This window comes from Acinonyx jubatus, chromosome D1, assembly GCF_027475565.1.
Source record: "Acinonyx jubatus isolate Ajub_Pintada_27869175 chromosome D1, VMU_Ajub_asm_v1.0, whole genome shotgun sequence".
In the NCBI taxonomy this organism is placed as follows: Eukaryota; Metazoa; Chordata; class Mammalia; order Carnivora; family Felidae; genus Acinonyx; species Acinonyx jubatus.
Genome location: NC_069390.1, coordinates 29325526 through 29340493, shown reverse-complemented (window position 1 = coordinate 29340493; position 14968 = coordinate 29325526). Strand labels below are relative to the sequence as shown.

At 33.7% G+C, this 14968-nt stretch overlaps 1 protein-coding gene across 4 annotated transcripts in view; it reads right to left on the bottom strand.

Moving 5' to 3' along the window:
* The window catches only part of DCDC1 (doublecortin domain containing 1), a 486403-nt gene that overhangs the window by 469400 nt on the left and 2035 nt on the right, over nt 1-14968 (bottom strand). The window contains exons 2-3 of one of the 4 annotated variants that reach the window (XM_053203331.1): nt 11733-11799; nt 11373-11446 (exon numbers count right to left, since the gene is read on the bottom strand). In XM_053203331.1, coding sequence (XP_053059306.1) covers nt 11373-11390 — 18 coding nt within the window. In that variant the 5' untranslated portion in view covers nt 11391-11446; nt 11733-11799. The remainder of the gene's footprint in view (nt 1-11372; nt 11447-11732; nt 11800-14968) is intronic. The other 3 variants (XM_053203332.1, XM_053203333.1, XM_053203334.1) reach the window with 3 other exon arrangements.

Genomic DNA, 14968 nt, shown 5'->3' with positions numbered 1-14968 from the left:
TAGAAATTGAAGTAGGAGAAAACATACATGACTTTGGGTATGTCAGTGACTTTTCACCTATAACACCAAAGGGATGCTCCATGAAAGAAATCATTGGCTAGACTGCTGTATTAAAATTAAAAACTTCTAGTGTGCCCGGCTGTCTCAGTCAGTAGAGAATGTGACTCCTGATCTTGGGGTTGTGAGTTTGAGCCTCATATTGGGTGTAGAGATTACTTAAAAATATAATCTTAAAATAATTAATAGCTTCTGCTATGTGAAAGACAGTATCAAGAGAATGAGAAGACAAACCACAAACTAGGAGAAAATATTTGCAAAAGGTACATCTGATAAAGGACTGTTACCCAAAATATACAAAGAACTCTTAAAACTCAGCAATAAGAAAGCAAACAACCTGATTAAAAAAGGGCAAAAGATTTGGGCACCTGGGTGGCTCAGTTAATTAATCTTTGGCTCAGATCATGATCTCATATTTCATGAATTCGAGCCCTGCATCAGGCTCTGCGCTGACAGTGTGGAACTTGCTTTGGATTCTCTCTCTCTCTCTACCCCTCTCCTGTTTGCTCTCTGTCTCTCTCAAAATGAATAAATAAACTTTAAGAAAGCGGCGGGGAGGGGGGGGGCAAAGACTTTGACACCAGATCAAATAAGATGTACAAATGGAAAATAAGCATATGAAAAGATGCTCCACATCATATGTCATCGGGGGCATGCAAACTACACTAAGATAGGTAACTCTAACACATCTATTAGAATGACCAAAATCCACAACAGTGACAATGCCAAATGCTGACAATTGGCATTGCTGGTGAGAATGCAAAATAGTACAGTCACTTTGGAAGATGGTTTGGTGGTTTCTTACTTTTATCACATGATACTTTTATCACATGATTCAGCAATCATGCTTCTTGGCATTTATCAAAGGATTTGAAAATGTATGTCTACACAAAAATTTGCACATGAATGTTTATAGCAGCTTTACTCATAATTGCTAAAACTTGAAAGCAACCAAGATGTTCTGAATTCAATGGGTAAATAAACAAACCATGCAATGTTATTCAGTACTAAAAAGAAATAAACTATTACAGCATGAAAAGACATGGAGGGACCTTGAATGCATACTATTAAGTGAAAGAAGTCAATCTGAAAAGGCTATGTACTGTATGATTCTAACTACATGACATTCTGGAAAAGGCAAAACTGTGGAGACATTAAAAATATCAGTGGTTGTTAGGAGTTTGGGGAGGTAGGAATGAACAGAGACAGCACAGATGATTATTACGGTAGTGAAAATACCATAATGATGGATACATTTCTACAAACCCACAGAATGCACAACACCAAGAGTGAGCAATATGGAAACTATGGACTCCAGGTGATTATGATGTCAATGTAGGTTTATCAGTTGTAACAAATATACTATTCTGGTGGGGCATATTGATAATGGGAGTGATTGTGTGTGTGAAGGTAGGGGTTTTATGGGAAATCTAGTACTTTTCCTTCAATACTGCTATGAATCTTAAAAAGCTTTAATTTTAAAAAAGGCTTCAGGTCATTGTTCTATAGTTTCCAGCACAGATAGCTTGTACATATTTAACGGGATAAAAGTCAGAGTTAACCTCCAAAGACCAGTCTCAAGCAATGCACATTTGGAAATTAGGTATAACTCTTGGCCATATTTCATCTAGTCAGAATGTATATCTGTTCATTGAGGACTACTGTAGCATTCCAGCAATGGAATACCATATTTCTTGTCACCTGATTTCCCTCACTGATTTAATTGCCATTAACTTCCCCCCAGTGTTGAACAATTGTCTCCACACCACAGTAAAAGCTATTATATCCCGTGGTTCCACCCTCAGGTATATTAAAATATTGTCCAAGATAATGACCTTATTAAGAGACATGTGGAAGGCTATCCTTTCAGATATTTCATTTTGTAAAGGCTCATCTCTCACAGAGTTTGTCTAGAGACCAACCATTCAATTCAGTGAAGGAAAACACTTGAAGTCTTCATGAAATTTTACTTTTGTGTTGTATACACATATAAAATGTATATTAATCACCTAGACTGCTATTCAGCAACAGTAATACAGCTTACTGTAGAATAGTCTGTTTTTCTAATTTTTGAATTTAATAGTTGTATTCCAGTGGAAACCTATGTTATCAAAATTTGTGTTATAAAAATAATAGTTCAATTGGAAAAACAAAATTGGGAAGGTTAAGGACTTGAGCTCCAGACTCTCAAATAAGTTATTTTTCCTGTTATAATGTTTTGTTCTAATAGCAATAATCATATAACTATATAAACTAAACATACTAGGATAAACCCAGCCATCCAACTTTTTGCCTTATTCTATGCTACCACAACAATGGTTAGCAGAGCAGTTCTTGCACATTCTTATCATTTCATTATCCTGTCACCCATTGTTATGATAAACAAGTTTACTTAAACATAAAGGAAGGCATCTATCTTTGTGGTCTTCCAAATGTGTTTTCCCTAAAACCACTTTGTTAATTCCTGATCCCATCATTACTCCATTCAATCCATCAAATATTTAAGTACCAACTCTTCCCAGACTTTAAAATAGCCAACAAATGGGTGAGGGGGGGCGGGGGCAGGGCATGGGGTGGCTCAGTAGGTTAAGCTTCTGATTCTTGATTTCTGCTCAGGTAATGATCTCATGGTTCATGAGTTTGAGCCCCACGGCAGGCTCTGTGCTGGCAGCATGGAGCCTGCTTGGGATTCTCTCCCTCTCTTCCTGCCCTCCCCACTCACTCACTGTCTCTCAAAATAAATAAATAAACATTTAAAAAAACAGATAACGAATGGATAAACAAGATGCAGTATATACATATACAATGGAATATTATTCAGCAATCAAAAAGAATGAATTTTGCCATTTGCAACAACATGGATGGAACTAGATGTATTAATGTTAAGTGAAAAAAGTCAAAGAAAGACAAGTATCATATGATTTCACTTATATGTGGAATTTGAGAAACTCAACAGATGAACATAGGGGAAGGGAAGGAAAAATAAGATAAAAACAGAGAGGGAGGCAAACCGTAAGAGACTCTTAAATACAGAGAACAAACTGAGGGTTGCTGGAGGGGTTTGGGGTATGGGTATGGGCTAAATGGGTGATGGGCATTAAGGAGGCACATGTTGGGATGAGCACTGGGTGTTCTATGTAAGTGATGAATCACTAAGTGGTACTCCTGAATTCATTATTACACTATGTTAACTAACTTGGATTTAAATAAAATTTAAAAATTAAAAAAATAATCGACAATGAATTCAATGTTGAACAAAACAACATTGTTTCTCCACTAGTTGAATTTTCATGAATGAATATAAACAGAATTTTAATTAACTTGCCCTATTAAAAACAATTTGAATGATGATAATTGGACTTATTATCAAAATGTCCATACTGATATTAGAAAGAAAAGTACAAAAAAAGGCTCTTATTTTTCATTTACTTAAAAATCTTTTTTTATGTTTATTTATTTTTGAGAAAGAGAGACAGAGTGAGAGCGGGAGACGGGCAGAGAGAGAGGGAGACACAGAATCTGAAGCAGGATCCAGACTCTGAGCTGTCAGCACAGAGCCCGACATGGAGCTTGAACTGACAAACCATGAGATCATGACCTGAACAAAAGTCAGACGCTTATCCAACTGAGCCACCTAGGCGCCCCCAAAATAAAGTCTCTTATAATCTCCTACTCTTGGAGTTAGCCACCATTATAATTTTTGCGTATTTGCTTACAGACTTTCATTTATGATTTTACAAATAAAGCCTTTTCTTTAAACAAAAGTGTGACCATATTATATATATAGTTTCTATACAGTTGTGTTCACTGAATGAGAATATTCTTATGTTATTAAATATTTGTTGAGAACATATTTGTATTATTTTTTTTAACATTTTTTAATCTCACAAATCATGAGATCATGACCTGAGCTGAAATCAAGAGTCGGACTCTTAACCTAATGAGCTGCCCAGGAGTCCCTTTATTATTTTTTTAATATGCTAGCTACTTGCTCCAAATGCTTCCTATTATAAATAAAGCTGTGGTTCTTATATGAACCTTTGACCACACCACAGAAAAGTTTCTTAAGAAGTTTTAGAAGTTATATTCTCAGATGAAAGTGTATGAACAATTTTAAGGCTGTGGATATTCATTTCCAAATTGGATTTGTTTTTAGAAATGTACCAATGGGTGCACTGGTACCAGAAACAGTATATGAAAACCCATCTAAAAGCACCCATTCCATTATTTCTTAACCTGACCAATTTTAGACTAATTTTCTAACTGGTAGTGAAAATTTAATTTTTAAAATTATCACTATTTAAATTCTTCATCATATTAAGACTCAATGAGGAATATTAAGGGATAATCAGAGAGATTTTTGTGGGCTATAAATTATTTTAATTCTACTTACAAATCATTCAATTAAAAGAAGAAGTTCCTAAAATATAGCATATATATGTTAAACCTCTAGATATTTTACAGATAACTGAGTTCAAAATATCCAATTAGCCCAATACCCCCTTTCCCATATACTTATGAGAACATATCCAATTATCTTGAAAAAAGCAATTAAAATTACTATTAATAATCTTAATACTAGGACATGTTATAATTCATTTGATAATTACATTTCCCACAAAGATACTGTCAACATAAACTGTGAAACTACAGATCCATCCTGTTTACAAGTATCAGAGACAATATGCTCACTATTCTGTTGTACTTAAATGTTGTATTGCAGCTTTTCTTAACAGGTAATATGTGACATGAAACATGTCTGATTTTACCCTTCATAACTTCCATTCTGATGTTTAACATTAAGAAATTATATTTATGTATCACACATGTCAGAAAATAATTTAAATAAACTAAGAAAACTAAGGCCTCTCATTTCACATGCAAAATATAAATCTTTTATTCATAGATATCAAAGAAACATCTGCAATCAGAAATGCAAACTATTTATATTTTCTGATTTAGGTAGCTAACATTAAATATTTTATCTAAGTGTTCTTGTTTAATATTTTCAGAAATTTGTTACGGATCAAAATATTGTCATAAAAATAAGAAAAATCAAGAGGCCACCTTTTAAGATTGATTCATAAGTTTTAAAAATTCTTATTTCTATTTTCATTCTGATTTTTGCAACACGGAAAAAAAATGTAATTATTTTTAATATAAAAACATACACCAGAAAAGGGACCATTTAAACTAGGTTGAAGTTTACATTATTTATTGCTATTTTTCCTCAAAAATATGCATTAGAATAAATATTTTTCTAAGCTTCAAAATAAATACAGTACCTGGTTCTAGCATATTTATTTTTTTGAAAAGGTGTTCTGAATCTCAGACAACATAAATACTAGGCAGTGTGGTGGTTGCCATAGTAACAAATAAATAGGTGCATAAAAATACATTCTATTTTTCAAATGTATACACTTTTTTCACAAATATGCATATTTTATAGGTAAAAGATTATTCAACCCTTGCTTTTCCTTCCTTTTTAGAGAGAGAGAAACATGTAATGCTTTAGAAATAAAAGGTTCTCATGTAGCAATAAAGCAGGCTCAAAAATGTTTCAAAACACTATATGGGAAATCATAAGGTTTTCATGTCAATTTTCCAAAATGAAGACAAGAAAAAAACTCCTTTGATTTTATATTACTTTAATGGTTAGTTCTTTAGGTAAGGATAAAATTGCACAAACTTCTTTTCCTCATAAGCATGAAATTCCCTTTTATTTTGCATAAGTTTATTATTCACATGCATTAAATGTAGCACTTGACCATGACCATGAAAAGCTGGAAGCTCTGTTGATCACAAAGAAAAGCTCAAGAAGTTTAATACTAACCCATGAACTACTACTTGAATCAATAATCTGAAAATATTTATGCCAATGTACTAAATTGGAGTTCAAAGAGTTCCTTCCTTTCTCCTCTCCCTTCATTAAAATATAATCTTCCTGTTTACAGGTACCCTAGAAGTCACAAAGTACATTGAAAAAGTGTTCTGAGTTTTATACTTACAGCTTAAGAGGAATTACCATACATTTTATAGGGCTGGAGAGGGGCAGTGTTATAAGCTATGCCATTAAGTTTGAAATCTTACTGAAAGGTAGTGGGGTAAACCAACCAAAACAGAACAGGAATATTGCTCAACTATTACTGGGCAAGAAATCCTTCAAATCCAATCACATTAATTTGGACTTCCAATTTGTTTCAATAACAACTATCATGTAACATTCTCCTAGAGTGAGAATTCAAAAAGTTTAAAAGATCACCATCTAGGCAGAGAGTCAAATAAGAGGTGACAAAGCAGTACTCTCTAGCTCACCTTGTGCTAACTCCTTGCCGGAGAAGCCATGCACCCTAACGGCTAAGGACTGACTGAACTAGCAAAGAGGAGCATCCTTCTCAAGCATACACATGATCCTATTTACTCTTATTGAAGAGAAATCAACTTTTTTTTCCTAGGGGAGATAGTAAATTTAAACTTTAAGAAGTCAAAAAAAATGAATTAAGATATTAATCAGATATTTATTGGAATAGAATAGGTTATACAGATGATGTGACTCCTGCAAAAGGTACAGCAACAACAACAAAACCATCCTCTTGTCATTCTTCTTTCCCCCGCAAGCTTTTAAACTATGTCCCTCTGCTTTTACCATCTTAAAGTGATGGAAAAATATCCCTGGAGACTGGAAATGGGAAACATATCATTCTTTAAAATAAGGGGAGAATGATTTTGGTAATTAGCTTAGTTTTACCTGGGAACATGTAATAACAAATTAAACAATCAATTAGTAACACCTCGAAGGGCATGAAATACTGGGAAACAACCAACAGAGTATCTCAAAAGCCAAATATGCCAAACGAACTTAATATCTTTGTTTCTGATAGAATGACAGGTCATATTATCAAGTAAGAAGTGAGTATTACAGTCTATTTCAGTGTTGTAAGCCTTTTTATTTATTCTCCAATCCAGAATAAGCAAAAATGGTTAAGAAAAAAAGAATGTAAAAACTGGCTTCATTGCAAAACCAGTGGCTACTGACACATTTCCTCTCTCTTGAGGATCTATTTCAGAACTGTTTTTATTGATGACTAGTCAGGAATCTTGACCTACTTTATGTTTAGCTCCATCACATTAGGTCTCTGAGATGTCTCAAAATTAAAAGTTTATTTCCTTAGTTTTCTTCCAACTTCTTGACTCCTCTTTTCCCTAAGGATCTTAAATGGCTTGTTGCTTCAAATAAGTGATGCTGCACTGGGATAAGACATAAATCCATTTTAGGTAGAAATTTTCAGAAAGAAAGAGGGAGTGCTTTGTGAATTAAATTAAAAGGATTGTCTGAGACTAGAGAAACTCATAAGTAATGGAATGGTATTTAGTTTTTGTGTTTTTTTTATATTTTATTTATTTTTGAGAGAGAGAGAGAGAGTGAGCAAGGGAGGGACAGAGAGAGAGGGAGACATAGAATCCAAAGACAGGCTCCAGGCTCAGAGCTGTCAGCACAGCTGACAATGTGGGGCTCAAACCCACGAACTGTGAGATCATGACCTAAGCCGAAGTCACATACTCAACTGACTGAGACACCCAGGCGCCCCATGGAATAGTATTTAAATAGAAGTGCAGGGGTGCCTGGGTGGCTCAGTCAGTTAAGCATCCAACTTCTGCTCAGGCCACATGGGGCTTTGTGCTGACAGCTCAGAGCTTGTGGGCTGCTTCAGATCCTGTGTCTCCCTCTCTCTCTCTGCCCCTCTCCTGCTCGAGCTCTGTCTCTCTCCCTCTCTCTCTCTCTTAAACCAAAATTAAATAGAAGTGCTCATAAAAACACTCAAAGCTTAAGTAGTGAAGAATAGCTGTTATTTAGTTAGAAAAGGGAGACCTGTAAAGAAGATCAAGGGTGTGGAGTCAAGAAATGAACACATTTTTCAAGAAGAGACGTCTCTGTGGCATATGACCACCAAGCTAAGCACACAGAGGGTCAGACACATAAATATGGTGGAAAGAGGAGACAGTTGAAAAAGGAAGTAAAAAATTTGGTCTGTATTACAGAATCAGACAAGAGCCAACTGCTATGTTGAACAGAGCTGCCTATTGGACCAGGACAATTGCTGTTCCTCATTATGTAATTAACAGCCCTGTTTTCCCAAATTTTGTTACTATTTAAACATATCTTAGGAAGAAGAAACTTTGGTCCCTGAATTATTTGATCTTAACTATTTTTCTAAGTCTAAATACCATGTAAGCAATCATCAGAGATTCTCTCAAGCTAGAGAGGAGAGTGTCCTTTGGACATTATCTGTGCAGGATAAGCAAGAAGGAAACTGGGGCAAACCCCAACCTTTCTCCCTTCCACTCTCCCAAGAAAAAGCAGTCAAATTCTTCTCTTCTATTCTCATCTTACAACATTCTAGAATGTTTCTACATTATGAGAAAGTTTTGCCAAATAAAACTGACTTTATAACTAAAAATACTAAGAGCAGGGGGAATATTTATATTTACCAAGCCAAGACTACAATCAATAATTTATTTATTTTAATAACTGAAGAAAAAATAAAGAAAATAGTCCTGTAGGTCAGGACACATGAAGGCAGTGAACTGGAATAAAAGGATCTCTGGAACTAAGCCAAGAAATTCTGGAGTTCTTTTTTTTTTTTTTTTTTAAAGTAGGCTTCATGCCCAGGAAGGAGCCCAATGAGAGGCTTGAACTCACAATGCTGAGATCAAGCCCCTGAGCCGAGATCAAGAGTCAGATACTTAATGGACTGAGACACCAGGCGTTCCCATCCTTTTTAATTTTTATTTATTTATTTATTTATTTATTTATTTATTTATTTATAGAAATTCTGGAGTTCTTATCTTAGGTTTGGGCCAGACCTGGGGTAAATTCTTATATATATATAAATTAATTCACTTGGGTCAAATGAACCCAAATGTATTTCTAATCATTTCAAATGCTGTAAGCTTGCCAATTCTCCCTGTATTAAAGATTATTATCTAGTTTCTGGACCAATCTTTGCTCTAAAAGTCCAAGGCTGGGAACCAAGTAACAACAGTACTTAAGCCCTGATGACAGGTTTAGCCTCATCTCGCTGAAGCAAGACACTAGGGAAACAGCATATACCATGGACTGGGACTGAAGGACTTGTTACAGAGGACCTAGAAAAATCTTCTTTTACATCTGGTTATATTTTCTTATCTTACTTCTTTCACAGTAGTATCTGACTTTAAACTAAGACTAACATAAGATCTATATCTAAGTATATCTTGAATATATTTAGAATATATATATTGATATATCTGAATATTGTATATATGTATATCAACAAAATTCACTATCTCATTTTTTTAAAGACTGTATTTTTAAGTAATCTCCTAGCGTGGAGCTCAAACTCACAACCCCAAGATTAAGAGTCACATTCTCCACTGACTGAGCCAGTCAGGCACCCCTACTATCTCATTTTCAAATCAGATGTTATAAATGCTTAATTTAAATAATGCATGTACATTGTACTATGAAATAATTTTTCCTTTTCTTATACAAAAATAAGAAAAGTGATTTGAGTTACCCCAAATATAAATAAAAACAAAAATTAAGTTAATATTCATAGAGATTAACACTGCAGATCAGGATTTATACTACTAACAAAGACAAAAAATCATAGTCTTTCAAATTAATATATCTGACTGTCTTTCCCTAATGCTCCTGCTTCACCTGCAGCACATCAGACAAGGTAATAATTTATGATAATCATATGAAAATATACAATTAATATTCATCACCTCTCATTCCTCATCACTTTAGATGATCAGTAATGCAGAGTGAAAATGCTGTCAGATTTCTAATTGCTTTGTAATGGGCTTGAAACAGGGAAATCATTAAAGGCAAACAATCTGTCATTTGTCTGTTACTTTATCTATCACACAAAAAAACTCATTAAAGAAATTGCTAATGAACTACAAAAGACTATACTCATGGTGCTTCTACAGTAGATTAACAAGTAATACTATGAATTGCTTAAAATATTTTAAAATATGATATTTTGTGGAAATTCATCAGAAAACATTCATCTATTTTCATCAGAAAACATCTACAGTATATTTTTTAAGCCATGTGGCTTCATTATTTTGGCATCTAATCCATCATTACAGAAGAAGTCCCTTTAGCATATAAGATTTGTTTTTCATCATTCTCTAAATAATTAAGCTGAAAGGTTGCAAGAAGAAGCTGAAATGCTAAATGTGTTTATTACCAGTAAACTGACACACATAAAAAAATGTACTATATTAACCTTGATGCTAAGTAAAGAATATATTTTAAAATTTGAATTTTACCCTCATACCTCTACAGATTTTGAACTGTTGAATTTGCAATATGTCATTCATCTTAATACTATCATTATACAAAAATTGTATTCTACTATTAAAATGAACCATAACATTATTCTTTTTTTAAAATCATATGTTTAAGTAATCTCTAAACCCAGTGTGTGGGGCTTGAACTCACAACCCTAAGATCAAAAGTCATGTGCTCTCCAGACTGAGTCAGCCAGGTGCCCCAACCAGAGCATTATTAAACTCTGCATAACATTAATTAATTTGAAATCTTAAAGATATTAACCAATACTGAAATGTTTCATAACATTCCATCAAATAATTTGGGAGGGGAAACAAATCATTAAAAGACCACACCAAATTTTGTATGTCTTTATCAATGCTGCCTTTATATATGAGATACTTAGTATCAAAAAATCTCTAATAATGACACTAACCTAGTTTTAAAAACAAAGAGGTATATAAAACAACCTAGTAATGTTTTGTTGGCTATACAGTCCAGTTACATTTTATTTTTGAAAAAAATATGAAAGTAATCATGTTTTTCATTATGCTAATGATGAATGAAATCATGAATATATTTCCTACAACAAAACATAAGAATATTTGTAATAAAGTCAAACTTTTTGAAAATATGTAGATCTATTCATATCTATTGGAATATATACAGATTTAAAAACCTCAATGCAATGGCATGTTCAGCCAGGTGCCATGGTTGAATATAGGAGTTAATTCCAAGCTAACTTCAAAAGGTTCCATAACACTCTGGAAACATCTTCATTATACTCTCTAATTGACTTAAACAGACTTCATATCAACTGTTTAACACATTTTAACCCACAAATTAACACCCTTTGATCACTCAGATTAACCTTTCTTCTGTGAGTCAATTACATGACAAAAATAAAATAAACTTTAAAAAATCAGTTTTAGAAAACTAAACTGGGGAAGGAAGAATGAATTTTAAAAAGCATATAAATGCACACTACCACATGGTTGGAAGAGATCATCACAAGGTTTCAAATTTCAAGGTAATTGGAAAGTTCACAGATAAGTCAGAGTGGTCCTAAGAACAAAGAGAAAGGCATAAAGAAGTGAGTGAGGGGAATAAGTTGGTATTTATTATGATTATTAAAGAGAAACAGAAGATGGATTACAGACGATATCTTTAATAGGTTCATGGAAAGATTAAAACATCAGATGTGAAGAGGTAGCAAGACATGAACAAAAATTCCAGGTAAGATAAAGACCTCTAAAAGGGCTCGAACAAGGGTGAAAGAACACTGACACAAATGAAGTTAAACAAACAAGAAAAACACAGCAACAGGTGTGGTGTCGGCAAAAGTATTTACCTCTTTGTCTCTCCAGCTTAGTGGATTGCCTTGCTCCACCTCAATGAATGTTCACTGATGATTACTGCTGAAAAGACAAAAGAGAGAATAAATCAAGTGAAGACAACCAGTGATGGGAAAAAATGCAAAAATGAAAAACCATTTCTGAAAGATGAGGTACAATTGTTCAATAGGGCTGATTCTCAATACTGTCTAAAGCATTATGATAACATGCCAAAAAAAGAAAAAAAGTTTCTATAATTCTAACCATTCATCTCTCCCTCCATCTAAACTTAATACTTAAATATTTGAAACTTACTACTTCCATGCATCTTCCTGGATTAGCCTCATTTTGAGTCAAGGATTTCAATCATTCATTTCAATCATTCAATAATCTGCCTTATTCTATTCACATTAACTATAAGTTAGTAACTGTCACAGCACCCGTATTTCCTCTGGCATAATACTTCTTCAGTTATTTCAGTTGCTTCTTTAATTGTCTGTTTACCCAGATAAACTCTAAGCTTTTATAAGGGCTACAGCCAACTGTCTTGTGTCTCTTGTAACAAAGTGTGGGACACATAGTAGATACTCGATAAGTGGTTTGTTGATTGAATGAATAAGTGAATGAAGGCTCTATATGTACTACGTGTATGTGTATATGTGTGTGTTTATCTCATCACTAGCTAGTTCTTGATGGTTTTCTATCTTCCCAATAGATTTTAAGTTGTTGTAGGGATAATCATCTAATTTCAGAACATAACCATAATAGTTTGTGGTACTTAAAAATAAATACAGCTTAGTTCACTGATATTAAAATCCTAAAAACTCAGAGATAAATAAGACCAAGAAAATTAAAGAAGAGTTGGTGATGAAACCAGTAGAAAGAGCCAAGTAAATATAATCCTAGGATAAAAATAGCAGAAATACACTGTATATAGTGCAAATATTATTCATCAATAAGAAGCACAATTTACTAACAGGATCTCAAAGTGAGAATTTATTAATGTGTGGTAGACATTAGTTAATGGGCAGATAAGTATTAAAGTGATGAATTGAATAAGAATGTGGTTTTTTACCACCACTACAACCAAGGGTCTTAAAGCCTTGCTATATCTATATAACTATACTTACATCTACATCTATATCTACATTTAATTCTAGATATAGTACTTGATCAATCATCTTGAAGTTAAATATTTAACATATGCCTACGTCGCTTGTGTTAGATGCTGATGACACAGGAATTAAGAGGTTTTTGCCCTCTTTTGCCCTTTTTGCTTTTAATTTATCTACAAACTATAGTTCAACAAACATTTTGGTTTGGCATCATTTTTCCAACTCAATAGTTTGCAGCTTTCATTTGCTCTGTTTGAAAATTCCTAAAATACAGCTATGAATTCTTAATGTTCTAATATCCAAAACTGAGCAACAAATATTTCACTATTAATAATAATAACAACAAAAGCTAACCTTTCCTGTGTACTTACTACTCTTAGGCACTATTTTCTCACTGAATCCTCACAACAGACATAGAGGGAGATACTATTATTAATCCTATTTTACAGAGAAAGAAACCAAGGCATAGAGATTAATTAACTTAAAATGTTCACATAACCAGTAAGAGACAGAGCCTGGGTTCAAACCTATGCAGTCTGACACCAGACTTCATGCTCTTAACCATTGTGCTAACACAGTTTATATTTCTGCTATGTTAGTTTTACATAAAATGGGTAAATTACTGGGATGCCTGGCTGGCTTAGTCGGTAGAACATGTGACTCTAGATCTCAGGGTCATGAGTTAGAGTCCCATGTTGGGTGTGGAGCCTATTTAAAAAAATTGGATAAATTACCTTCTTAAGATAGTGAGAAACAAAACTATTATAAATACACATCAACTTCAGACATGTGGCAAGATAGTTGGTGCTTAGTTTCTTTAAGAGGTGTCCCTGCCCTACAGACCTTATGGAATTAGGGAATCAGAACACACATCCAAAATGTATAATAGTACCCTGTGAGATAGGATGAGTGCAAATGAGGAGTACACACAGGACTTGCTATGAAAGTTGAGAGGAGGAACTAATTTCTAAGGATTGGACCATCATAAAAGGCTTGATGGAAGAGATGGGTCTTAAAGGAGGGATAAAATTGATGGGTGGAAACAAAGAGGAAAGATGGTATAAGCAAGGAGAACCACCTGAACGAAATTATGGATGAAGTACCAAGAAAAGATCCCATTGTTCAACATTTCATGTAGGAGGTTAATAGGTGATGAGGCTAGAAAACTATGGATCATATTGGGGTGGTAAGTAAATACCAGGTTAAGGAGTTAGAACTTTATCTTCCATTTTATTTATTTACTTATTTTTTAAAGTAAGCTTTACACCCAACATGGGGCTTAAACTCAACGATCCTGAGATCAAGAGTCACATGCTCTATTGATTAAGCCAGTCAGGCACCCCAAGACTTTATTCTCTAGACCTGGCTTGTTCAAAACAGCAGTCACTAGTTATATGTAGCTATTTAGCACCTGAGATGTGGCAAGTCCAAACTGAGAATAAGCAATACAGGTAAGATACACAGCAGCTTTTGAAAACTTAGCATGAAAAAGCAATGTAAAATACCATTAATAATACATTGATTACATTTTGAAATGATCATACTCCAAATATATTAGGTTAAATAAAGTATATTATTAAAAATCATTTCACCTCGTTTTATTTTCCTAATGTGGCTACTGGGAAATTTAAAATTATATATGTGGCTTGCATCTGTGGCTTACATCATATTTCTATTGGGCAATAATGTTCTAGAAAAATAAAAATAAAGAAAAATGAGCAGGGATTCATGCAAAAAGTGTTTTAAAAGCTTATTCTGTAATAATAAATTCAGACTGTAAGACAACTGATCTGGCTTTCAATAAGCCAATGGCAGGAAAAGAAAAAAATACCTAGATAGCAATGAAGTGGGACTGCTATAGCTAAGATACTTAAGAGACAGAACGTTGAAAACAATGTATAGATTTTGTTTGGATCATGATTCAAGCAAACTAACCATAAAAAGTCATTTCTGAGACAACTAAGGAAATGTAAATAGAGACTAGATATTGGATGCCATCAATGAGTTATTGATCATTTCAGTGGAATGACTTTATGGAGATGAAAGAAAAAGTTGCAAACTAAAGTATGCTTTAGTGATGTGAGCTAGAGTATGTCGAGATGAAATGACAGAAGACTTGGGAATTGCTAGGAGAAAAA